This window comes from Lethenteron reissneri, chromosome 64 (genome assembly GCF_015708825.2).
Source record: "Lethenteron reissneri isolate LAM-NWPU_2019-01 chromosome 64, ASM1570882v1, whole genome shotgun sequence".
Classification (NCBI taxonomy): Eukaryota; Metazoa; Chordata; class Hyperoartia; order Petromyzontiformes; family Petromyzontidae; genus Lethenteron; species Lethenteron reissneri.
In genome coordinates, this window is record NC_083842.1 from 11,417,707 (window position 1) to 11,443,972 (window position 26,266).

Sequence of the window (26,266 nt, forward strand, 5' to 3'; positions counted from 1 at the left end):
TGTTGGATGTTAGGGTGTGAGGGTAGTTTAATGAGAGTCGTTTAACTAAGTAAACTTTTACTGGTAGGAACCTCCTGGTTACACCAGCCCACAGGGGATTACTGTGTCCGTCCGTCGTGCATCCAAAAATGGGAGGGGTGGGGCTGGGTGGAGAGGGGAGGGTGAGGAGGGGCTGGGTGGGGAGGGAGGGGCTAGGTGGGGAGGGGAGAGTGGGGAGGGGCTGGGTGGGGAGGGTGGGGCTGGGTGGGGAGGAGAGGGTGGGAAGGGGCTGGGTGGGGAGGGGCTGGTTACCCCAACGTTTAACCTACTCACGCCGGCTTGTGCCCGCCCTCACAGTCGGCCATATTTGCGGAATACACCACGCCGCCGTTGACTCTGGCCATTGACCGAGCAACCCAACGCTCCTACCAGCTCCCTCCGCAGGAATGTGTTTATCTAGCAGTGGCGACGTCGAGCGATGACAAAGACGCCAGCGACGACCCTGATTCCCACGGACAGCCACGAGCTCCCTCTCTCGCCCCTTTTATCCTTCCAGCGGGGCCCAGCCCCGCCCTGGCCACGCCCCCCCCCCCCCCACCGCCTTCTGGAACCATCTAGCTCAGCGGTCCCCAACCTTTTTGGCACCAGGGACCGGTTTCGTGGAAGACAATTTTTTCACGGACCAGTGGCGGAGGGGGGGGATGGGGGTTTATCATTGAGTCATTCCCCCTTTTCAAAGAAGCTCTCCAGCGACGTTTGTTTTGTACTCATGTTGGCTAGGGGTTAGAGCTTGTGGGCTTACCAACACTGCGACTGAGACAAGTGCGCAGTGCGGGAAAGAGGCGCGGATGGAAGTGGTAAATAAAACAATGGGGGCGGCGGGTTCCACGCGCGGACTCACCGCTCTCACCTCCTGCTGCTGTGCGGCCGGGTTCCTAACAGGCCGCGGACCGGTACCACCACGCGGCCCCGGGGGTTGGGGAGCCCTGATCTAGCTGGTTCCTGGGAGCTACAAGATGGATCCCTTCCATGACCCTTTCCCCAGATCTTCCCCCTTGGATGGGTACGCCCGCAATTGCTACCGCTGGTCGCTGGTCGGCGCTGCTGCACTACACTCAAATGACAAATACGTTGCCTTGCTCTCTGTTTCTTTCGGTAAAGTCACGTAGGTATAAAAAAAATCACGACGTTTTTATTTATTCTATTTCATACCTATGTAATAAAACAGGTCGCGAACAAGCGACTGTGTCTCCGTCTCTTTATTCTCCGTTATGGACAGCTCGCGTTCCGCTCCCCTCACTCACTTCGCTGCACGTCGCCGCGCACCGCTGGCCGATGGCGCGCTGGGAGCCATCTCCGCGTTGCCACGTGGCCGATGGCTCGCGGAGACTCCCGACGTGGTCCAGCTTCCAGCTCCGACCAACTGACCCCGAGCCCCTTCCGGCTCCCCTTTATATCCCTTTTCCACGTCACCCAGACTCCGCCCCTCGCCACACCCCTTAAGAACCTTCCAGATAATACCCCTCCCTTAACGCCCCCCGGCTCCGCCCCCAGACCTTGCCCCCGATACTTCGATGCGCCTGATTGGCTTAGGGCTGGGGCGGCGACACCCCACATACGCTCGCATTACATAGGTCTAAAAAAAAGAAATCACGACGTTTTGACTTATTTTTATTTTATTTTCTACCTACGTGACTTTACCGAAAGAACCAACGAGTATGGATTCCTGCAGCCACGAAAGTTTCAAATCTACGTTGCCTTGAACAATGGCAGCGAATCCGCTGCTCGGTCTTGTGCAGGGAAAACTAAAAATCGATATATTTAGATAAGATAGGCGCCGTTTTATTTCTACGTGATCGAACCCAAGACAAAACATTTATTGTGAATATTACTGGACGCTAAAGCCTCACTACGCGTCAAACTGTGTATGTTTGCGGTGTCTCTCAATCTCTCTCGCCGTGGTCGCGCGGATGTTTTTCCCCTCCACATTTAAAATCAACGCCACGCGTTTAAGAGCTGCGGGAACTCCTCTACTTACGAACATTTGACTTATGAACTTTTAGAGATACGAACAAACCTGTCCGTACGTTCAGTTTGCAGCTGTTCACGATGCTATTGCCTGTTACAAGTTGATTCATGAAGAGCAGAAGGCAGCAACTGTGCAGACATCTCTGGGTCAGTTTTTTTTTCAAGAGGGTAGAGAGGAAACATGAGCCCAAAGGGAATTAGCATCTACATCTGCAGAACATGAAGAACCAGTGGTATCAACATATTCAGAACGTGAAGAACCAGTGGCATCTACATCTGCAGAACGTGAAGAACCAGTGGCATCTACATCTGCATAACATGAAGAACCAGTGGCATCTACATCTGCAGAACGTGAAGACACCAGTGGCATCTACATCTGCAGAACGTGAAGAACCAGTGGCATCTACATCTACATAACGTGAAGAACCGGTGGCATCTACACCTGCAGAACATGAAGAGTCAGTGGCATCTACATCTGCAGAACGCGAAGAACCAGTGACATCTACATCTGCAGAACATGAAGAACCAGTGGCACCTACACCTGCAGAACATGAAGAGCCAGTGGCATCTACATCTGCAGAACGCGAAGAACCAGTGGCATCTACATCTGCAGAACGTGAAGAACCAGTGGCATCTACATCTGCAGAACGTGAAGAACCAGTGGCATCTACATCTGCAGAACGTGAATAACCAGTGGCATCTACATCTGCAGAACATGAAGAACCAGTGGATTCTACATCTAAAGAACGTGAAAAACCAGTGGCATCTACATCTGCAAAACGTGAAGAACCAGTGGCATCGACATCTGCAGAACGTGAAGAACCAGTGGCATCTACATTTGCAGAACATGAAGAACCAGTGGCACCTACATCTGCAGAACGTGAAGAACCAGTGGCATCTACATCTGTAGAACGTGAAGACACCAGTGGCATCTACATCTGCAGAACGTGAAGAACCAGTGCCATCTACAGGAGATTATACCACTTTTAAAACCATTCCCCGTGGTTAGTGTACATGCCGGACAACGTGTTTTGAATCGACAGCAGTAAAGTTGGACTTACGAACAGACCATTGAAACCGAACTCGTGTGTGAGTAGAAGAACCCCTGTAAGTGGCTATTTCTATACATTTCCACATGCTGTTAAGCCACCTTGTGGAGCTATAATTTTTCTCTTCTTGGTTCTTTCGGTAAAGTCACGTAGAATGGAAACAATAAAAATAATAAAATAAAACATAATAAAATAATTCTCACGACGTTTCGGCCACAACGCAAGCAGCCGTCATCATGTGAAGACCAGGTCTGTCGGGGAGACAGCGTCTGACGCTTGCGTTGTGGCCGAAACGTCGTGAGAATGATTTTATTATGTTTTATTTTATTATTTTTATTGTTTCCATTCTACGTGACTTTACCGAAAGAACCAAGAAGATGAATCCCTGCAGTCACGAAAGCTTTAAATCGAAATTTGAGTTATAATTTGTGAACGAGAGCTATAAAGCTATGTATAGGCGCAGTGCACCTTACCTGCTAAAAAAAACTAGTCTATGTTATTTAATTATTATTATAGGACATCTGTGAAAAAAGAAATGCATAACTCATCGGATTTCTCCCGCATAAATATAAATATGATTCTGATCATTCAAACTCGTGTGACAGACGATATCGTTCGTGGACATCTGTGATAAAAGAGCTTCATAGCTCATCGGATTTCTCCCGGATAAATAAATAAATGATTCTGATCATTCAAACTCGTGTGACAGACGGCGTCCTTGCGTGTGACAGGCGGCAAAGAGCTTCATCGCTCATCGGATTTCTCCCGCATAAATATAAATATGATTCTGATCATTCAAACTCGTGTGACAGACGATATCGCTCCTGGACATCTGTGATAAAAGAGCTTCATAGCTCATCGGATTTCTCCCGGATAAATAAATAAATGATTCTGATCATTCAAACTCGTGTGACAGACGGCGTCCTTGCGTGTGACAGGCGGCAAAGAGCTTCATCGCTCATCGGATTTCTCCCGCATAAATATAAATATGATTCTGATCATTCAAACTCGTGTGACAGACGATATCGCTCCTGGACATCTGTGATAAAAGAGCTTCATCGCTCATCGGATTTCTCCCGCATAAATATAAATATGATTCTGATCATTCAAACTCGTGTGACAGACGGCGTCCTCGCGTGTGACGGGCGGCAAAGAGCTTCATGGCTCGTCGGATTCCTCCTCCGGGTCTAAAGCGAGACTCCGTGATTCTAAATCCTGAAGATTCCGATCGTGAACACCGCCAAGAGATTCTGTGAAGAACCTCACCCAATATGGCCTCCGGGTGTTGCCGTCTGCTTCAACCGTGCGGCCGCTGATGATGCAGAAGATGATGATGATGGTGATGCCGCCGCTGCTGCTGCTGCTAATGATGATGCCGAAGATGATGGTGATGATGACGACGCCGCGTTAATTGAGTGCCAGTCGTTGAGGCGGTGCGCTGGGGCAGGAGGCGTCGGAGTGCCGTGAACTGTGCTGCTGCAGCTGCTGCTGCTGCAATCAGCTGTTGTGCCGTAAGAGACTTTGTGTGTGTGTGTGACAGATAGAGGGAGAGATGAGGCAGAGGGATGGGAAATGGGGTGAGGTGATAAGAGAGATATTGGGGGGGAGGGGGATTGAGAGAGAGGTGGGGAGTCAGGGAGATGGAGAGAGATGATGATGATGATGAGATGGAGAGATGATGATGAGATGGAGAGATGGGGCAGAGGAATGGGAGATGGGGGGAGGTGATGAGAGAGATTTTGGGTGGGGGGGAGAGCGATTGAGAGAGACTTGGGGAGTCAGGGAGACTGAGAGAGAGATGATGATGATGAGATGAAGATATGGGGCAGAGAGATGACACCTGCTGTATATTTGGAGTTTGCGTGTCTCTCTCTCATCATCATCACGGTGACTAATTGATGTTAAATTCATCGCCTGCTATACAGGAGGTCGTGGGTTCGTTTCCGACCCTGACACCTGCTGTATAGTTGTAATTTGCATGTATCTCTCATCATCATCATCACGTTGACTAGTTGATGTTAAATTCATCGCCTGGTATACAGGAGGTCGTGGGTTCCATCCCGACACCGACGCCTGCTATATATTTGGAGTTTGCGTGTCTCTCTCTCTCTCTCCACGTGGTGGCGTGGATTTTTCTCCGGGTCCTCCGGTTTTCCCCTCCACGTTTAGAATCAACATCACGCGTTTTAGAGAGTATTTGGCTACTGCTGTAAATGTCCACATAATTTGTGGCCAAGTTGCTTGTGAAAAAGAGCTGTATAGCTCAGTGGGCCTTATCTGGTAAAATTAAAAAAAACATATCTTCTTGGTCCTTTTGGTAAAGTCACGTAGAAGGGAAATAATAAAATAATAAAAATTAAACATAATAAAATACAATTCTGACGACGTTTCGTCGTGATAATTATTATTTTTCCTTCTACGTGACTTTACCGAAAGAACCAAGAAGATGAATCCCTGCAGTCACGAAAGCTTTAAATAAAAAAAAACATAGTTTAGTTTTGAGGCGGTGGGCGCGGACTGCGGAACCCGGCGATCCGAGTTCGATTCCCGCTCTCGGGGCCTCCCCTAGGTCGGCTCGGCCTCAAATGAGTCCCCGTTGCCGTGTGTAAACATCACTCGGGAGAAAAAGGCGTGGTGTTGGCCACCCATCCCACCTCATGCGCCGTGCCGGCCTTCATAGGTGCTGCTCGCTAACAGGGCTTGAACTTGGCTTTGTCGGGTGGTGGTGGGTTGACAACAATCTTTGTATTTTGGGCGATCTAACGCGCAAAAATGTTTTTTTTTGACACGCTTTTATTTAACTCACTCTGTCTGTTGTTGTCGTATTCTCAAATCTTGTAACTCAACTTTGACCCACTTCCCAATGTGGTATCGACTGCACACTTGGTAAACTTATGTCATACTGATGACAATACTATATTCTATCAATAAAACAAATATTTTTAAACATAATTTTTTATATGTTATGTTTCGGCTTGGGTCTAATTGTCCACGCTCAACTGATGTTGGCTGCAATTGGCTACGGCACCCTTACGTTATGACAAGCTTTGGGGCCATTTCCTGGAGTCGTGGAGTTCTGCCATTACTCGTATGGTACATTTCATTAAAGCGTGTTTAAAAAAAAGTATTTTGCCGGATTGCGTTACCGACGCAGCCGCACGGTAACCACCTCCACCCGCGTGAGAAAACCTTTCTGTATCTCCCGCTAGGATGGCGTGCCTGCTTGGCCCCGTCACCCCTTCCCTCGCGCTCCTTGCACCACCTCTCCCGGAGCCGAGCGGGGACTTCCCGGCGTGGCTGGAGGCGCAGGGCGTGAACGAGGAGGTGGCCCGGGCCATGGACTCGGAGCTGGGCATCCGGGACTACGGGGTCCTGCGCGCCTGCGTCGGGGACGGCCTCGTGCGGGCCGAGCTCCTGTCCGCGGCGCGCGACCGCCTGCCCTTCGGCTTCTACGCCGTGCTGCGGCGGTTCGTGGCGGCGCTGCTGCTCCCGGACGATCCCCGCGCGTCGTCCGCCGGTGCCGCCGCCGCCGGTGCCGCCGCGGTGAAGGACGCGACCCTGGTGAGCCTGGTGGAGGCGCTGCTGGCGCTGCTCGCGGGGCTGAGCCGCGAGTTCTCGGCGTGCGTGGGCCGGCTCGACGCGATGGACATCGGAGCCCTCGCTGGGGCCTCGAGCGCCGGGGGTGGAGAGGGCGCCCGCGGCCTCGCGGCAGCCGGGGAGGACGCGGAGGGCGGCGGCGAGCGTCCAGGTGAACGACGAGGCCGCAGCGAGCGTCGCTTCGGGGGGAAATTGATCGATCGTTAATCATCAGAATCTTTTATTTATTGCTGCAGGAATTTGATGAGCCGTAAAGCTCTTTTTCACTAGACGTTTGGGTAGGGGGCACGTGGTCAGAACTTTACAACAACAAACAATACAAAAACATGATAAGTGCAAAGTATAGGAAAGGTGAACAAATAACTTAAAAACATGTACAAATAAAACAACGATTATTTTTTATCGTACCGGGTAAAGCTCTCTGAGCGATTAGCTTAATATTCAGAAGCGTCATGGCCACAAATGATAGCTCAACGAAGTGGCTTATCACGTAGACGTTTATTGCACGTTGATTGTAAATGTGGAGGGAAAAGAACGGAGGACCCGGAGATAAATCCACGGGACCACGGGGAGAGAGACACGCAAACTCCAAATATACAGACGTCAGGGTTGGGGATCGAACCCACGACCTCCTGTACACCAGGCGAGGGAGTTAACATCTCAGCACCACGGCGCCCTAATGGGTTCACGGCACCCGTCCAACGCGTTGCCAGAGGCTACTATCATTCACCACATTGTCAAACAAAACCGATTTGACTCGTGAATTGAATTGCAACCATGAATCACGGCAATTTGTCACACCATCGGGTGGGAGCGGTGCGAGGTGGGGGTGTGTGGATGTTGGGTTGGGGGGGGGAGGGATGATGAGGGTGAGTAATTCTTCCGCTAATAGTGTCTCTGGCGATTACGAATATTTCTTGACTGAGCCGCGGTTGTTTTTCCCAGATCAGTGTGGAGAGGCCCATTCTGTGGCGTGGAATGAACTGAAAAGAGAGACATGTTGCATGAGCCAAGGTAAGGCGATTTCAAGCTCATGGAATGGGTGGTGCCGTTGGGTGCAGTGGATAGTTGGCACGCACCGTCCTGCGAAATCTTTGGGGCCGTCCATAAATGACGTCACGCACCTGGGGGGGGGGGTGGTCAGATATTTGTGACGATGTGTGACGAAGTGGGCGGGAGGGTGGTTTGAGAAATGTGACGTCACGTCAAAATGCGCAACTTTAAATAAATATAGACAACACGTTCTACTTAATTAAATAGACTTTTTAATAAATGTTTTCTCCTACAACATCAGAGTGCAGTGGCGCATTAAATATGCACTACAATGACAATAGTTTAAAGCGATTTGAAGCATATTCTTGGTTCTTTCGGTAAAGTCACGTAGAAGGGAAATAATAAAATAATAAAAATAAAACAATTAAATTCTCACGACAGCTGTGGTTTTCACACCTGATGACGATTGCTTTTATTATTTTATTATTTCCCTTTTAATTGGGGGGGGGGGGGTCAGAGCTTTGTGACGTAATATTTGAGGGGGGTTTGACTTTTTGTGATGCCGCGTGACGAAGGGGGGGGGGGGTCAAAAATCGTCAAAAATCGCGTGACATCATTTATGGACGGCCCCTTTGTCAACCTGCACACGAGTTGATTAGCAAACAAAACGCAAACACCTTCGTCAATAACACTGCGTGGCCTTAAAATAAAAAATACATAAATTGGCGACGTTTCAGGCAACGGGCCTACGTAGAGGTGCCAGAGAGATAGACTGCATACAGATTAGACACTGCACTTAGCATCATGGGGCCTGATGATAATTGCCTCCGCACTGCAAGTAATTCTGCAGTCACGTGATTAATTTGTCGCTTGCCTCTTCCTCTTGGCCAGGTGAAACGAGCGAGGTCTCGGTCCCGATGTGGCCAGAGTTCAAAACGGAGCCGGTGGATCTCGCTCAGGGTGAGGCGTTTTGCGAGCCCTGGACCGGCTGTTCCACACACCCTTGTTGGTTTTCCTGCCACACTTGAATCATCATCACCATCATCTGCATCACGATCCATGTGGCAGATAGCCCGTTGGCGTCCACTGCACGTTTGCTCATTTGTTTCCACTTTCCTCTGTCTTGCAGTGCCAGTACGCTCAAGTAGTGGCCACATCTCTCTGGCACGAATCTCTTATGATGTTGTCGTCATGGGACCTCTTTTGCCAGTACCAAAATATACTAATAGGGGTTTTCCCCTTTTTTCTGGCAACAAAACTGACACCTTTTGCAAGGAATCATGTTTACATTAACCACAATACTTGCAGTATTGTTTTTTGTTTGTTTGCATTTGACTGCAAGTATTGTGGTTAATGTAAACATGATTTCTTGCAAAAGGTGTCAGTTTTGTTGCCAGAAAAAAGGGGAAAACCCCTATTAGTATATTTTGGTACTGGCAAAAGAGGTCCCATGATGTAGCTGCTCACCCCGAGCCCTCATTACTCTGGTAGTGCGTTGTCTTGAACTGTGCGCCTTTTGGCGTCATCTGGTCGAACATCATATGAGACTAGGCTCTAAAGAAAGCTGTCTCTGGTGTGGACCAATCCGTTTCAAAGACAATGCATAAATTACCAGAGTATTGTTTTTTGTTTGCATTTGACTTCAAGTATTGTGGTTAATGTAAACATGATTCCTTGCAAAAGGTGTCAGTTTTGTTGCCAGAAAAAAGGGGAAAAACCCCCTATTAGTATCTTATGATGTTGTCGTCAAGCAATTGTCTGTCTGGTTCTTTCCCATTTTTCCCAAGCGACACACTTTTCATCTTCCTGTTGTCCATCCCACATATGTGTCCAAATAGTTCACAGTTTCCTTCTCATCACTGCCCGCATCCTCAATTCTTCTGCTATGTGCAACCCTTTTCTCACCGCTAAGTTGATCACACTTACGGCTCTTGGCAATATCATGTCGGCCCGCGCCGTATCGTAATGCGCAGCGTTATCCGTTGAATGATGTCATTTTGGTGACAATGGAGGGATTGTGATACGCTACCACACAACGTGACTTTCGTGATCAACGATTCAAGAGCTCTGACTCATCATACGGAGCACTTGTGATTAGGGCTGTTTATCCGTTACCGATTTCTAGACAATAATTTTCGGAATCGACAATTACTTCTCGAAATTTCGATTTAAAGCTTTCGTGACTGCAGGGATTCATCTTCTTGGTTCTTTCGGTAAAGTCACGTAGAAGGGAAGTAATAAAATAATAAAAATAAAACATAATAAAATAATTCTCACGACGTTTCGGCCACAACGCAAGCATCCGTTGTGGCCGAAACGCAAGCAGCCGTTGTGGCCGAAACGTCGTGAGAATTATTTTATTATGTTTTATTTTTATTATTTTATTACTTCTCGAAAGTTATGCCTTTCGAGAGTTGAACGCTGGTATATTTTTGCAACGAATTTGGGTTTAACACGTAGGCTTGTAAATGTTGTGGTTTTATGCTTCAACACACCGGTGGGCTAAAGCAGTGAACTATTTGTCTTTGTCAACGTGACACTTTTTTGCTGATTGGCCGTGTCGGGTGGTGGAGGGTTACGACACATTTATAAATAACGCGATCTAAACCCAAAAACGTTGATTATGAACAACGAATTTGAACCGATTGGAAGGCGCGCGGGCGTCCAAGCTGTACGGCGCGTCGCGACCGTAGCTTTAACAGACTGTCGGGGCAAGTGGTGTTAGCGAGTAGCATCGATGAAGGCCCAGCATGGCATGCAAAAGGGGGGGTGGGTGACCAGCACGACGCCCGACCGTCTTTGCCTCCCAAAGTGGCGATGGTTACTGCATACCGCACCAGGTCCTCAAAGGCACACGCAGGGCTCGACTTACATTTTGATGTAATAACCAATTAGAAAAAAAAAATTACGTAAAAAAATTCACTGGACGCGATCATCGATAACCCAAAAATATACAATATTAACAACGCCACGTGAGTTGCAGTCGCGTTTAGATCTTTCGTGCAATTTCGGATCGAGTTGCGATCGCTCTGCACTCGTGCCGTCAGATTGTGGGAGCCCGACGACGACTCGGCATCCGATCTCTTCTAGGGACGACAAGCGCGGTGAGCAGTCACTGCCCGACGATCGCATTCGTCCGATCGGCCTGCCGGCAGACCGCGGGCGGCGAGTGCGCCGCACTCACGGCGGACGCGGTCGCACCCTCGCAGCCGCAGCAGCAGTTGGAGGACGAAGGGGCGGAGTGGGAGGAAGAAGCGGGGGAGGAGGAGATTCGTGACGATGACGCTGCCGCCACCGCCACGTTCGACACGCACATCGCTCTGGAGCAGCGGAACGACCCGGCAGACTATTCCACCGCCGCCGACACCTTCGCCGCCAGCATCCCGGACGTCGGCAGGAACCACCGCCCAGAGCGTTCGCGGCCGCACAAGTGCTCGTTCTGCGAGCGGCGCTTCGAGAAGCCGGCGTACCTCAAGCGTCACGAGCGCACGCACACGGGCGAGAAGCCGTACGGCTGCGACGCGTGCGGACGCTCGTTCTCGCAGCGCTCGAAGTTGAAGACGCACGCGCGCACGCACACGGGCGAGAAGCTGTACCGCTGCGACGTGTGCGGGCGCGCCTTCGCTCAGCGCTCGGGCCTCGAGTACCACCGGCGCGTGCACACTGGCGAACGGCCCTACGGTTGCGAGGTGTGCGGCCGAGCCTTCGCGCAGTACGGCAACCTCAAGGTGCACCGGCGCACTCACACGGGGGAGCGTCCGCACCGCTGCGATGTGTGCGGCCGCTCGTTCACTCTCTTCTCGGGCCTCAAGTACCACATGCGCACGCACACGGGCGAGAAGCCCTACCGCTGCGAGGTGTGCGGCCGAGCCTTCTCGCAGTGCTCCAACATGAAGACGCACCAGCGCACGCACCTGGCCGACGCGGCCGTCGCCGGCAGCAACGCCTCACCATGATCGCTCATCGTCGTTGTTGTTTTTTTGTTTAAGCAAGGTGAAAGTTAACGGTGCAATTGCTGTAATTGCTCACTCACGACACTGCTGGCTGGCGGAAGGTCATCTTGCACTGGAGGGAGCTCAAGGGAGCCGCTTTACAAGGCGTTTTGGTCCGACTCTTCCATGCTGGCCCGGACGGCCCAATAAAGGATTCTTATACTTTTGGTTTTTTCGGTAAAGTCACGTAGGTAAAGAAATTTTAATAAAATCAAAAATCATTGAATAAAATAATGGATAAAAAAAACTTTAACTTTAGTAAAAAAATTCTAGCTGTGATTTTCACACCTGATGATGATTGCTTGTCGATTTAAAGCTTTCGTGACTGCAGGGATTCATATTCTTGGTTCTTTCGGTAAAGTCACGTAGAAGAGAAATAATAAAAATAAAACGTAATAAAATACAATTCTCACGACGTTTCGGCCACAACGCAAGCAGCCGTCCTCAGGTGAAGAACAGGTCTGTCCTTCAGACGCTGTCTTTCCGACAGCCCTGTTCTTCAGCCGTGGAATCGAACTGTCTTGAACCTTTCTTCCGATTCCGTTTCTGATGACGTATTTTCTCCTGAAGCACGCGCGTATGTGCACGTCATCGGAACGGATCCGAAAGAAAAACTGAAATAAAATAACTTTACTCGTACCGAGGCTCCCACAAGGCCATGCGGGAGGGCGCGTGGCACATTTTTTTGCGCCAGCTATCGTGGAGTGTGTCGGTCGTATGGCTACAGTTCTCTGCGGTGAGTACGACGTCTTTAAAAACAACAACGCTACTACACCTCTCTGAATAAAATGAACGCCTACCCGCTCACGCGTTCCGAGGTTCGGCGGTGAACGGGACCCCCCCCACAGCCTGCAACTTGCAGACGTCTCGGAACGGGAAGAGGGTTATGTCGCAGGCTTCAGAGCGCAGCAAGGCAAACACCCGATGGGTTACAAGACGCTAAAATAAATAAAAAATGATTATACGAGTTTCGTTATTTTTTGGGGTATTCTTTTCCGTAGCGCAGCGGGGATGTTCCAAGTAAGCATGGGATTGACGAAGGCTGTAATCGGACCAATAGTATTGCTGTTATTTGTAAATTGTTTTTTTCCCCACTTAACACTGTTTCAAAGATCGCTTCCCAGCATCCGCGCCTTGGGGGGTTGAGTGACAAAGGGAGAAGGGGGTGAGGCAGCAAGGAGGAGTTGTGACCAATGGACACGGCTGCCGTGTTGGCCCGGTTAACCCTCAGGTACTGCTGCTTATTGTTGCTGCTGCTGCTGCGTTTTGGCTTGTTGGCTTTCCTCCGCACCTCCTATGAGCACGGTCGGCTACGTCAGAGGTCGCAACCGGGTACCCGATACCCGTACCCTACCCGATACCCGGCTACCCGTACCCGGCCGGGTACGGGTACCTGTTTGCAACCCTGGTGCGGCCGGGTACGGGTACGGGTAGACCGTGAGTCACTGGTGAGTCACCGTTTGTCACTCATTTCCCAACGTCTTGTCTCTTCTCACAATTCAAGTTCCTAGAATCAACCCACCTGCGCCTGTAACAGGGCTTCATCCCAGAGGTCGCAATCGGGTACCCGATACCCGTACCCTACCCGTACCCAGACGGGTACGGGTACGGCCGGGTACGGGTACCCGTTTGTGACCCTGGTGCGGCCGGGTACGGGTAAGGAATCAAAACCCGTTTGCGACCTCTGGGCTACGTACGGTGCGAAAGGAGTTCACCATGCCCATGCACGCACGTATGCGCATCGGAAACGTTTCACAGCCGAGGTGCGGGAAAATAACTACTCTTGTCGGAAAAAAGGTCGGGCAGTGCCCTGCCTAGAATTATGCGGTTATTGATATTCGTTTATATTTTTTGTTACAAATTAAAATAAAGTCTGTGGAATATCTGTACCCCCCCCCCACCCACCCCGTTTCTCCCATTGCTCGTGCTTTGTACTGGGTTATGGTTCAATAAAAAAACACACAACCGTTTACAAGTACTATAATACATTGGAACCTTATTTGTCAGTAGCAAAATATGATCGTTGGTTTTTTACCCTTTTATCTGGCAACAAAACTGACACCTTCTTTACAAGGAGTCATGTTTGCATTGACCACAATACCTGCAGTCGGAATGCAAAAAAAGAGACTAGGCTCGAAAGAAAGCTGTCTCGGGTGTGGACCAATCAACTTCAAGGACAGTGCATATCATTATCAGAGTTGTGTTTTTTGTTTGCATTCCGACTGCAGGTATTGTGGTCAATGCAAACATGACTCCTTGTAAAAAAAAGGTGTCAGTTTTGTTGCCAGATGAAAGGGTAAACAAACAATTATCAAGTACTATAAAACCAAGCTAAATGCTTAAACAAAGTGATTTTATTTATTTGGCATTTTTTTTACTGCTTAAAAAGAATCGAAATATTGGTGCCCAGTTGTAAGAGGGACATCCCTCCGTGCCTGCACGCCCTCTGCCCCCTGGCTGTCGTACTGCAAGTCTATATTTACGGCACGTACAGATACAAAAAAGTAAATAAAGGAAGCGCCTTAGGGGCCGTCCATAAATGACGTCACGCACCTAGGGGGGGGGGGGGGGTCAGACATTTGTGACGATGTGTGACGAGGGGGGGGGTTCAGAAATGTAACGTCATATCAAAATGCGCAACTTTAAATAAATATGGACAACACGTTCTACTTAGTTAAATAGACTTTTAAATAAACGTTTCCTCCTACAACATCAGAGTGCAGCGCTACATTAAATACGCACTACAATGACAATAGTTGAAAGCGATTTGAAGCATGTTTTATATTTTGGGGGTGGGGGGGGGGGCAGAGCTTTGTGACGTCATATTTGAGGAGGGGTCTGACTTTTTGTGACGCCGTGTGATGATGGGAGGGGGGGGGGTCAAAAATCGTCCAAAATCGCGTGACGTCATTTATGGACGGCCCCCTTATGTGATGCCGCGGTGGCTAGGAGATGTTAACTACATCGCCTGGTAGACAGGAGGTCGTGGGTTCGATTCCGACCCTGACGCCTGCTGTATATTTGGAGTTTGCGTGTCTCTCATCATCATCACGGTGGCTAGGAGATGTTAACTACCTCGCCTGGTAGACAGGAGGTCGTGGGCTCGATCGCCACCACCCTGACGCCTGCTGCTGTATATTTTGAGTTTGCGGTGTCTCTCTCCCCGTGGTCGCGTGGAGTTCAGATAGCGCTCGCCGCCGACGTTAGCTCTGGCCCGGGAATCGAACTTGTCTTGAATCCTTGGTGCTGATTGGTAGCGAATCGTCGGCTATTCACTCGCACAGCACGTCAAGGAGCATACACCATCACGCGAACTCCGGCCATCCTGCGCAGCATCAGCGGCTTTTGGCTGCCCATCGAAACAAAGACGGTCACTGCATCGCGCGCTTTCAGATGCGCTGCTTCTGTGGCCGTCTGGAACGCTCTTCCTTCCCACATTAGGAAGCCACTGGAGCTACGCGCTTTTGAATCTACACGTTACCCTTCCCCCGCGCGCCTTCGATGATCACCGTTGGCTACGTACGGTGCGAAAGAAGTTCAACATACGTACGCACATGCATGCGCCGTTTCATGAACCCCGGCAAACGCGAGTTCGATTCCTAGGACACGGCTAACATCACAGGTGAGCAATAACAGAACCGGTCCTGGGGGCCACTGCATCGCGCGCTTTCAGATGCGCTGCTAAACGACCGTCTGGAACGCTCTTCCTTCCCACATTAGGAAGCCACTGGAGCTACGCGCTTTTAAATCTACACATTACCCTTCCCCCGCACGCCTTCGATGACCACGGTTGGCTATGTACGGTGCGAAAGAAGTTCAACATGCGTACGCACATGCATGCGCTGTTTCATGAACCCCGGCAAACCCGAGTTCGATTCCTAGGACACGGCTAACACCAGTGGTGAGCAATATCTGAACCGGTCCTGGGGGTCACCGCAACGCGCGCTTTTAGATGCGCTGCTTCTGTGGCCGTCTGGAATGCTCTTCCTTCCCACGTTAGGAAGTTACTGGAGCTACGCGCTTTTAAATCTACATGTTACCCTTCCCCCGCACGCCTTCGATGATCACGGTTGGCTACGTACGGTGCGAAAGAAGTTCAACATATGTACCCCTGGATGGCCCTTTACGCCGTCGATAAACGAGAGCTTGTATTATGCCTCGCCAGCAGGCCATTAATTACTTTCTGAGCAACCCTCGTACATGAACGAATCAGAATCGTTATTTATATTGTAAAGAATGCTATCATCGCCCACCCCCCCCCTTACTGTGAAAACTTGGTAAGGTACCCCTCCTGAAATAGTCATGAGGCTCAGGAAGGCATTTCTGGGTAAGCAGGCATAGTAATAATAATTATAATTAGATGTAGCGTTACAACCCATGTGAGACTAGGCTCTAAGGAAAGCTGTCTCGGGTGTGAACCAATCAACTTCAAGGACAGTGCATACATTATCAGAGTTATGTCCTTTGTTTGTATTATGACCGCAGGTATTGCGGTCTATACAAACATGACTCCTTGTAAAAAGGTGTCAGTTTTGTTGCCAGATAGAAGGGTAAAAAAAACAATTATCATATTTTTACTGGCAAATGAGGTTCCCATAGCGTTACATTGTTACGGTACTTTTTTTTATAGAAAAAAAGTTTAACACGTAGTAGTAGGATTTCGCGACAAATATCCATATTAGAGGAGGTTTTTTTGGGGGGGGCTTAGATCGCGTAAATATGAATGTGTCGTTAAACCCGCCACCACCCGACCCAGCCAATTCGCAAGGTTTGTCACGTAAACAAAACGTGGCACATTCGTTACTAGTGTGGTGGCAGGGTTGGCCACGATTTCCACTACTCGTAGCCGGCAGTACTCGCTCATGCCAGTAGAGAGCTGAAGGGAGGCCGGACCTGCTCAAGAATAATGATGGGCAGATGGTCCGATGCAATCCCTGTGGGGGGCATCGGGACCAACGGTTGTGACCCCAGGCCCCCGGAAGTTGGCTGGGGGATGAGGTCGTTCTCCAGGGACTTCGAGATGGTTCTGGTTCTTATACACTACATTACTATACACTACACTAATACACTATTATACACTCCATTACTATACACTACACTAATATATACTACACTATACGCTACTATACACTACACTATACACTACACTATTATACACTACATTACTATACACTACACTATATACTACACTATTATACACTCCATTACTATACACTACACTATTATATACTACACTATACGCTACTATACACTACACTATTATACACTACATTACTATACACTACACTATATACTACACTATTGTACACTACATTACTATACACTACGCGACTATACACTACACTAATACACTATACACTACACTATACACTATTATACACTCCATTACTATAAACTACACTACTATATACTACACTATACACCACACTAAACCATACCTGTCAACCCATGCGGTTTAGCCTTATTGCTGTGCAGGGAAGGTAGGGCACCGATAAGGGGCCGTCCATAAATGACGTCACGCACCTATGGGGGGGCGGGGGGTCAAACATTTGTGACGATGTGTGACGAGGGGGGGGGGTTGAGAAATGTGACGTCACATCAAAATGCGCAACTTTAAATAAATATAGACAACACGTTCTACTTAATTAAATATACGTTTTAATGTTTTCTCCTACAACATCAGAGTGCAGCGCCACATTAAACACGCACTACAATGACAATAGTTTAAAGCGATTTGAAGCAAAGTTTTTTTTTTTGGGGGGTGGGGCAGAGCTTTGTGACGTCATATTTGAGGGGGGGGTCTGACTTTTTGTGACGCAGTGTGACGACGGGGGGGGGGTCAAAAATCGTCCAAAATCGCGTGACGTCATTTATGGACGGCCCCTAAGGGGTGAGGGGGGGGGTGACAGGTATGACTATTCACACAGCCAGTGCCCCCCCCCACACCAGACATATTTATTTATTTATACCCCCCCCCCCCCTTTCTCCGATTGACACCGGCCGAGACACATCGTTACTCTCTGGTTCTTTCGGTAAAGTCACGTAGGTTTAAAATAAAATTAAAATAAATCACGACGTTTCGATTGCAACACAAGCAATCATCATCAGATGATCGTCGTGATTTTATTTTATTTTTCTACCCCACGTGACTTTACCGAAAGAGCCATAGAGTATGGATTCCTGCAGTCACGAAAGCTTCAAATCAAGATCGAACTACTGTACATCTTTGCTATTTTGTTTCTTTCGGTAAAGTCACGTAGAAGGGAAGTAATAAAATAAATAAAATAAACCAATAAAAAAGATTAATATTTTTTATTAATTTTTTTATTAAAAAACAGGAAATTTTTTTATATTATTTTTATTATTCTTTTCTTAAAAAACAAGAAAAAGATTTCTATTATTTTATTATATCTTCTTATTTTATTATTTCCCTTCTACGTGACTTTTAACCGAAAGAAGCAAGAATATGAATCCCTGCAGCCAACAAAAGCTTTTCATCGAAATTTGACATCGTTTGCTCTTCGCGTCGGAAGCAAATTCGCCGCGGTCCCTCACCACCACCCCCCACCACTCCCCACCACCCCCCACCCAGCGCGAGGCACCGCGGCGAATCAGCGGCTCGCAGAGGCAGTTGATGGTGGTGGTCGCCGCCGTTGAAACAGCAACAGCAGCAGCAGCAACGGCCTGTTCGTGTGTTTTTAAACCTCAACTACGACAATTCTCTCAGCGCTGCGGTGGCAGAAAGTTGTGTCTTCTTGGTGAGCGGGCGGATGCAGATAGGAGGTTTTTAATTATTCTTCTTCTTAGCCGAAGTCGTTGAACATCGCTTTTTTGTGTTGTTTGTTTTGTTCGAAAATCCACGGCGAGATACCGGATCGAACCGTCGATAACTCGCTCCGTTGGAAACTCCGGATTGTAGTTCGGTGAGTAACGCCATCGCTCAAAACTCCTCAATAACTGGGTGGACTCAGTCCCCCAATCACTCGCTCGTGATCAATACCCCCCCCAATCACTCGCTCGTGATCAATAACCCCCCCCAATCACTCGCTCGTGATCAATAACCCCCCCAATCACTCGCTCGTGATCAATAACCCCCCCAATCACTCGCTCGTGATCAATAACCCCCCCAATCACTCTCGTGATCAATAACCCCCCCCCAATCACTCGCTCGTGATCAATAACCCCCCCAATCACTCGCTCGTGATCAATAACCCCCCAATCACTCGCTCGTGATCAATAAACCCCCCCCCATCACTCTCGTGATCAATAACCTCCCCAATCACTCGCTCGTGATCGATAACCCCCCCAATCACTCGCTCGTGATCGATAACCCCCCAATTAGTCGCTCGTGATCAATAACCCCCAATCACTTGTGATCGATAACCCCCCCAATCACTCGCTCGTGATCAATAACCCCACCAATCACTCGCTCGTGATCAATAACCTCACCAATCACTCGCTCGTGATCAATAACCTCCCCAATCACTCGCTCGTGATCAATAACCCCCCCAATCACTCGTGATCAATAACCCCCCCAATCACTCGCTCGTGATCAATAACCCCCCCAATCACTCGCTCGTGATCAATAACCCCCCCAATCACTCGTGATCAATAACCCCCCAATCACTCGCGCGTGATCAATAACCCCCCCTCCTAATCACTCGCTCGTGATCAATAACCCCCCCCAATCACTCGCTCGAGATCAATAACCCCCCCCAATCACTCGCTCGTGATCAATAACCCCCCCCAATCACTCGCTCGTGATCAATAACCCCCCCCATCACTCGCTCGTGATCAATAACCCCCCCCATCACTCGCTCGTGATCAATAACCCCCCCAATCACTCGCTCGTGATCAATAACCCCACCAATCACTCGCTAAACTGCTCCACACACACTCGCTCATCTAAACTAATGCCTATCTAATTAAACACAACTCACTCAAAACTCCTGGTCAACTCACTAAACTGCTCCATCACTCACTCAAGATAAGGGGCCGGCCATAAATGACGTCACGCATCCTAGGGGGGGGGGGTCAGACATTTGTGACGATGTGTGACGAGGGAGGGGGGTGTTTGAGAATGTGACGTCACATCAAAATGCACAACTTTAAATAAACATAGCCAACACGTTCTACTTAATTAAATAGACTTTGTAATAAATGTTTTCTCCTGCAACATCAGAGTGCAGCGCCACATTAAATACGCACTACAATGACAATAGTTTAAAGCGATTTGAAGCATGTTTTATATATTTTTTTGTAACGTCATATTTGAGAGGGGGGTCTGACTTTTTGTGACGCCGTGTGACGAAGGGGGGGGGGGGTCACAAATCGTCCAAAATCGCGTGACGTCATTTATGGACGGCCCCTAAGTTTCAAGTTACATTTGTTTAACACCAGCCGAGAAGTCAAGAGGCCAGGATAGGAGTCTCGTTTGCAAGGGTGATCCTATCCATTAGTCTGCCGGAAGGGGGCGATGATTGCTATGGGGCACCACGGTGGCTAGGAGATGTTAACAACCTCGCCTGGTGCACAGGAGGTCGTGGGTTCGATCCCGACCCTGACGCCTGCTGCATATTTGGAGTTTGCGGTGTCTCTCTCTCATCATCATCACGGTGGCTAGGAGATGTTGACTACCTTGCCTGGTGTACAGGAAGGAGGTCGTGGGTTCGATCCCGACACTGACGCCTGCTGTATATTTTGAGTTTGCGGTGTCTCTCTCTGATCATCATCACGGTGGCTAGGAGATGTTAACTACCTTGCCTGGTGTACAGGAGGTCGTGGGTTCGATCCCGACACTGACGCCTGCTGTATATTTTGAGTTTGCGGTGTCTCTCTCTCTCATCATCATCACGGTGGCTAGGAGATGTTAACTACCTTGCCTGGTGCACAGGAGGTCGTGGGTTCGATCCCGACCCTGACGCCTGCTGCATATTTGGAGTTTGTGGTGTCTCTCTCTCATCATCATCACGGTGGCTAGGAGATGTTGACTACCTTGCCTGGTGTACAGGAGGTCGTGGGTTCGATCCCGACACTGACGCCTGCTGTATATTTTGAGTTTGCGGTGTCTCTCTCTCTCATCATCATCACGGTGGCTAGGAGATGTTAACTACCTTGCCTGGTGCACAGGAGGTCGTGGGTTCGATCCCGACCCTGACGCCTGCTGCATATTTGGAGTTTGCGGTGTCTCTCTCTCATCATCATCACGGTGGCTAGGAGATGTTAACTACCTTGCCTGGTGTACAGGAGGTCGTGGGTTCGATCCCGACCCTGACGCCTGCTGCATATTTGGAGTTTGCGGTGTCTCTCTCTCATCATCATCACGGTGGCTAGGAGATGTTGACTACCTTGCCTGGTGTACAGGAGGTCGTGGGTTCGATCCCGACACTGACGCCTGCTGTATATTTTGAGTTTGCGGTGTCTCTCTCTCATCATCATCACGGTGGCTAGGAGATGTTAACTACCTTGCCTGGTGTACAGGAGGTCGTGGGTTCGATCCCGACACTGACGCCTGCTGTATATTTTGAGTTTGCGGTGTCTCTCATCATCATCACGGTGGCTAGGAGATGTTGACTACCTTGCCTGGTGTACAGGAGGTCGTGGGTTCGATCCCGACACTGACGCCTGCTGTATATTTTGAGTTTGCGGTGTCTCTCTCTCATCATCATCACGGTGGCTAGGAGATGTTAACTACCTTGCCTGGTGCACAGGAGGTCGTGGGTTCGATCCCGACCCTGACGCCTGCTGCATATTTGGAGTTTGCGGTGTCTCTCTCTCATCATCATCACGGTGGCTAGGAGATGTTGACTACCTTGCCTGGTGTACAGGAGGTCGTGGGTTCGATCCCGACACTGACGCCTGCTGTATATTTTGAGTTTGCGGTGTCTCTCTCTCATCATCATCACGGTGGCTAGGAGATGTTAACTACCTTGCCTGGTGTACAGGAGGTCGTGGGTTCGATCCCGACACTGACGCCTGCTGTATATTTTGAGTTTGCGGTGTCTCTCTCTCATCATCATCACGGTGGCTAGGAGATGTTGACTACCTTGCCTGGTGTACAGGAGGTCGTGGGTTCGATCCCGACACTGACGCCTGCTGTATATTTGGAGTTTGCGGTGTCTCTCTCTCATCATCATCACGGTGGCTAGGAGATGTTGACTACCTTGCCTGGTGTACAGGAGGTCGTGGGTTCGATCCCGACACTGACGCCTGCTGTATATTTTGAGTTTGCGGTGTCTCTCTCTCATCATCATCACGGTGGCTAGGAGATGTTAACTACCTTGCCTGGTGTACAGGAGGTCGTGGGTTCGATCCCGACCCTGACGCCTGCTGTATATTTGGAGTTTGCGGTGTCTCTCTCTCATCATCACGGTGGCTAGGAGATGTTAACTACCTTGCCTGGTGTACAGGTGGTCGTGGGTTCGATCCCGACACTGACGCCTGCTGTATATTTTGAGTTTGCGGTGTCTCTCTCTCTCATCATCATCACGGTGGCTAGGAGATGTTAACTACCTTGCCTGGTGTACAGGAGGTCGTGGGTTCGATCCCGACCCTGACGCCTGCTGTATATTTGGAGTTTGCGGTGTCTCTCTCTCATCATCACGGTGGCTGTGAGATGTTAACTACCTCGCCTGGTGTACAGGAGGTCGTGGGTTCGATCCCGACACTGACGCCTGCTGTATATTTGGAGTTTGCGGTGTCTCTCTCATCATCACGGTGGCTAGGAGATGTTAACTACCTTGCCTGGTGTACAGGAGGTCGTGGGTTCGATCCCGACACTGACGCCTGCTGTATATTTGGAGTTTGCGGTGTCTCTCTCTCTCTCTCATCATCATCACGGTGGCTAGGAGATGTTAACTACCTCGCCTGGTGTACAGGAGGTCGTGGGTTGGATCCCGACACTGACGCCTGCTGTATATTTGGAGTTTGCGGCGTCTCTCTCTCATCATCATCACGGTGGCTAGGAGATCTTAACTACCTCGCCTGGTACACAGGAGGTTGTGGGTTCGATCCCGACCCTGACGCCTGCTGTATATTTGGAGTTGCGGTGTCTCTCTCATCATCATCACGGTGGCTAGGAGATGTTAACTACCTCGCCTGGTACACAGGAGGTTGTGAGTTCGATCCCGACCCTGACGCCTGCTGCTGTATATTTGGAGTTTGCGTGTCTCCCTCTTTCTCTCTCCCCGTGGTTGGGTGGATTTTTTCTCCGGGTCCTCCGGTCTCTCCCCCCCTCCCTACATTGAGAATCATCATCATATGTTTATTTGGCTGTCGCCTGATGATGCTACTTGCAAATGCTGGCAAAACGTCGTACTCGAATTGTCAATGTTGTGGGTTTACTCTCCAACACAGCGGTGTTCTGTACAAGTAACGAATCGGCGTGTTTTGTTTCCGTGACAAACCACACTGATTGGCCGTGGCGGGTTTAACAACACACATTTACGTGATCTAACCCCCAAATAAAACCTCTTATGGATGCGTTTAGAGTATTTGGCTGCTATACATTTCCATGTGATGCTGATAAGCCACTTCGTTGAGCTGTGATAGCCAAGTCACTTCTGAAAAACGATCTCCATAGCTCAGTGGGGCCTTTAGCTGGTAAAATAAAACAAAATTGTGTGATCTCAATTGAGTAATTTGTGGGTAATTTTTCGAATGTGGTCGGTTTGGATGCCGGCACAGAATAGGCATACTCTTGATAATTGGTTTTTTACCCTTTTATCTGGCAACAAAACTGACACCTTTTTTACAAGGAGTCATGTTTGCTTAAACCACAATACCTGCAGTCATAATGCAAACAAAAAACATAACTCTGATAATGTATGCACTGTCCTTGAAGTTGATTGGTCCACACCTGAGACAGCTTTCTTTAGAGCCTAGTCTGGTGTCATCTGGTCCAACACCATTTGCATATCAAGATGAATTTAGCATATTTATGGGAAATGCAGATATGCGAATAGTACTAATTGTGAAATGCATAGGAGGTTTGGCGAGGGGTTTAAAGTCATTATGCCCGTGCATTATGCAGGATTAGCAGCATTATTGAATTTCTTCATAGCTGCTTGTTGTGTTTAGTTTGCTGTTCTTTCCCAGCACCCCCGATTAGCACGGTTGGCTACGTGCGGTGGCGAAAAGAAGTTCAACATACGTACATTCGGGAGACTTTCATCCAGAAGTAGATAGTAGATCATCACTGACTATGATTATGCACAAATGGAAAGTTAAACACACCCCCCCTCCCAACCCGGTTCAGTGTGCGACTGTGGTCACCCAGCACAGAACCGTGGGACATGTAACAACTCAAATCCCGATTCACAGATACATCGCGGCGATGCACTACTCTGCTACCCCTAACACAACCATCCGGCTCATTGAAGCCACCTCGGTGTCAAATTGTAGTTGGTGCTGCACATCGACATCGACCCGACTCTTTGGTTTTTTCGGTAAAGTCACGTAGGTAAAAAATAAAATAAATAAAAAATGAAAAACAACTCGATTAAATCGCCGACGTTCTTCTGAAGACGGACGCTTGTGTTGCGCCCGAACCGTCGTGATTTCATTTGGTTGTTTTTAATTTTTAATTTATTTCTATTTCTACCTACGTGACTTTACCGAAAAAAACTAAGAGTATGGATCCTTGCAGTCACAAAAACTTCAAATCTAACATCAATACAATTTTTGTTCCTGGGTAGTAAGTGTTATTTCGTAATTGCTTATGCCTAAAAAGTATAGAATCTAGCTATTATTCCCCACAAACTTTGCTTTTTGTGGCCAGGACAGTGATATTTAGAAATGTACCTATTTTCAATGAGAAAACGGACGAATTTGTGTCTTTTCGTTCACGTAAAGTCAGAAAAAACCAACGTAGGAATCAAAATTAACATGTATTTGTTACACAGTGTAATGGGAAGGTACTGTTCTCCCGACACGACAAACACCATTGGCAATCCTGCAAAGCGTTACTCAATTACTCAGACCCCCTGGGATGATTGATCGGCTCAGCTGACCCCCAGACCGGAATTAGAACTTGCAACCTTTTGATTGTGAATCGGACACTCCAGACCGCATTGACCAACTTTAGCCAGTGTGGTCACGGTGTTATGTTTACATTTCTATTCACAGCCCTTGAATCAATCCACTGCTGGATGACTAAGGCCTTCCCATGTCATGTAGGTCATGGGTTGTGTTTGACCATACTTCACCGCGCTGGTCAGTTTGTGTTGTTGATTGTCTGAGGACCGGTTTGGAGATATTGCTCGCCGCTGATGTTTGTCCTGAGCAGGAATCGAACACGGGTCTTGCCGAGTTCACTGCGCCAGGGCGTTCACCGCTGCACCGCTGGTTCTCCCAGTAATACTATTCCATTACATATATTCACTCTATCAAGACAGTTAAAAAGTACAACTCTGTCGCAGTTATGGAGTGGTCTATGCACCTCAATGAGAATCAGAATCTTTATTTTAGCTGGGAGGAATCTGATGAGCTATGAAGCTCATTTTCGCAGATGTTCAGTTTTGGGTGGGTCAGCAAGAGTATGGACGGGACAGCAGGCAGAGCGAATGGTTTTCTAAAAATAAGTTTCGTACATAGTCGGTACGTGGCAAGAGAAAAAGATACACGTGTTGCTATTAATACGACGCAGCATTTATAGCAAGAGCAGACGGCCACTTTAAAAAAAAAACTCGGCTTGCGGAGGCTGGAGCTCATGCCCACCCGTCCTCGATTTTGATCGGGGTGTCCTTTCTTATTTGCCTCACTGGCACCTTTGGCAGTCTCGGTGATAGCAGGTTGCTTGAGTTCTGCTGGAATAGATCGGCAGTGGCGCGTTAATTACGCGTGTGAGCGGGAGAATAAGTGCCGTGTTTGTGTCTTCGAGATGACTCGCTCGGAACAGAACCCAGCGTTGGGTCTTCGTCTTCAGGACACCTCTCGGAGTGATCTTTGACGTGGCCTGCAGCTCTTAAAGAAACACCCAGATTCACCACGGCTTGAACCCATGCCCCCCCCACCCCCCCAGAATTGCTGGCTCAGTGTTTCATTGTAGACGTAACCTTCCAGAGAGAAAGAGCGAGAAAGAACTCCCACGGCTAGGACTTTAACCCAGGTCTTAGAGACGTTACGTCGATGTCTCATCGCAGGCATTAGAGAAAGAAACACACCCATGGAGTCATCCGTTATATTTCATTGTAAACACGTTCCTTCGGAGTGGGCAGGTAGGAACTTGGTTGGACAGCGCATTCGTGCGATCCTTGTCACGCGGCGCAAGCTGCGTGGGGCGGCGCGTCACGTGGTGCTGAGCCCGCCCGAAGCGCTCTATGAAATACAAATCGAGGGCGTGGCTATGCACGACAGACAAATAATCCCTGGTGGGCAGTGTGGAACCTGTTGTTCCTACCTGTATAAATGAGCCACATATAAATGTGGAACTTGTATCAACTCTCCTTGCCAGTTAATGCTGAATTATTTCGCCGAAGCACTCGTGTCGTAGCCGAGCTGGACAATTCAGCTGCAGTCAAACCGAATATTCGCCCGGTTCATAGCTGTCGCCAATATTTCCGCGGCGCCCCTCCAGCCCTGCAGATTTTTCCATGCGTGTGTTTTTATTGCCGCCCGGCCCGAACCACG

At 48.9% G+C, this 26,266-nt stretch overlaps 1 protein-coding gene across 1 annotated transcript in view; it reads left to right on the forward strand.

Moving 5' to 3' along the window:
• The first annotated feature begins 4,369 nt into the window (after window positions 1-4,369).
• Window positions 4,370-26,266, forward strand: part of LOC133359020 (uncharacterized) — a 45,011-nt gene continuing 23,114 nt past the window's right edge. The window contains 6 exon segments of the mRNA XM_061577392.1: window positions 4,370-4,567; window positions 6,266-6,804; window positions 7,599-7,667; window positions 8,538-8,606; window positions 10,737-11,596; window positions 18,231-18,396. Of these exon segments, the coding sequence (XP_061433376.1) occupies window positions 6,267-6,804; window positions 7,599-7,667; window positions 8,538-8,606; window positions 10,737-11,596; window positions 18,231-18,396 (1,702 nt within the window). The 5' untranslated portion in view covers window positions 4,370-4,567; window position 6,266.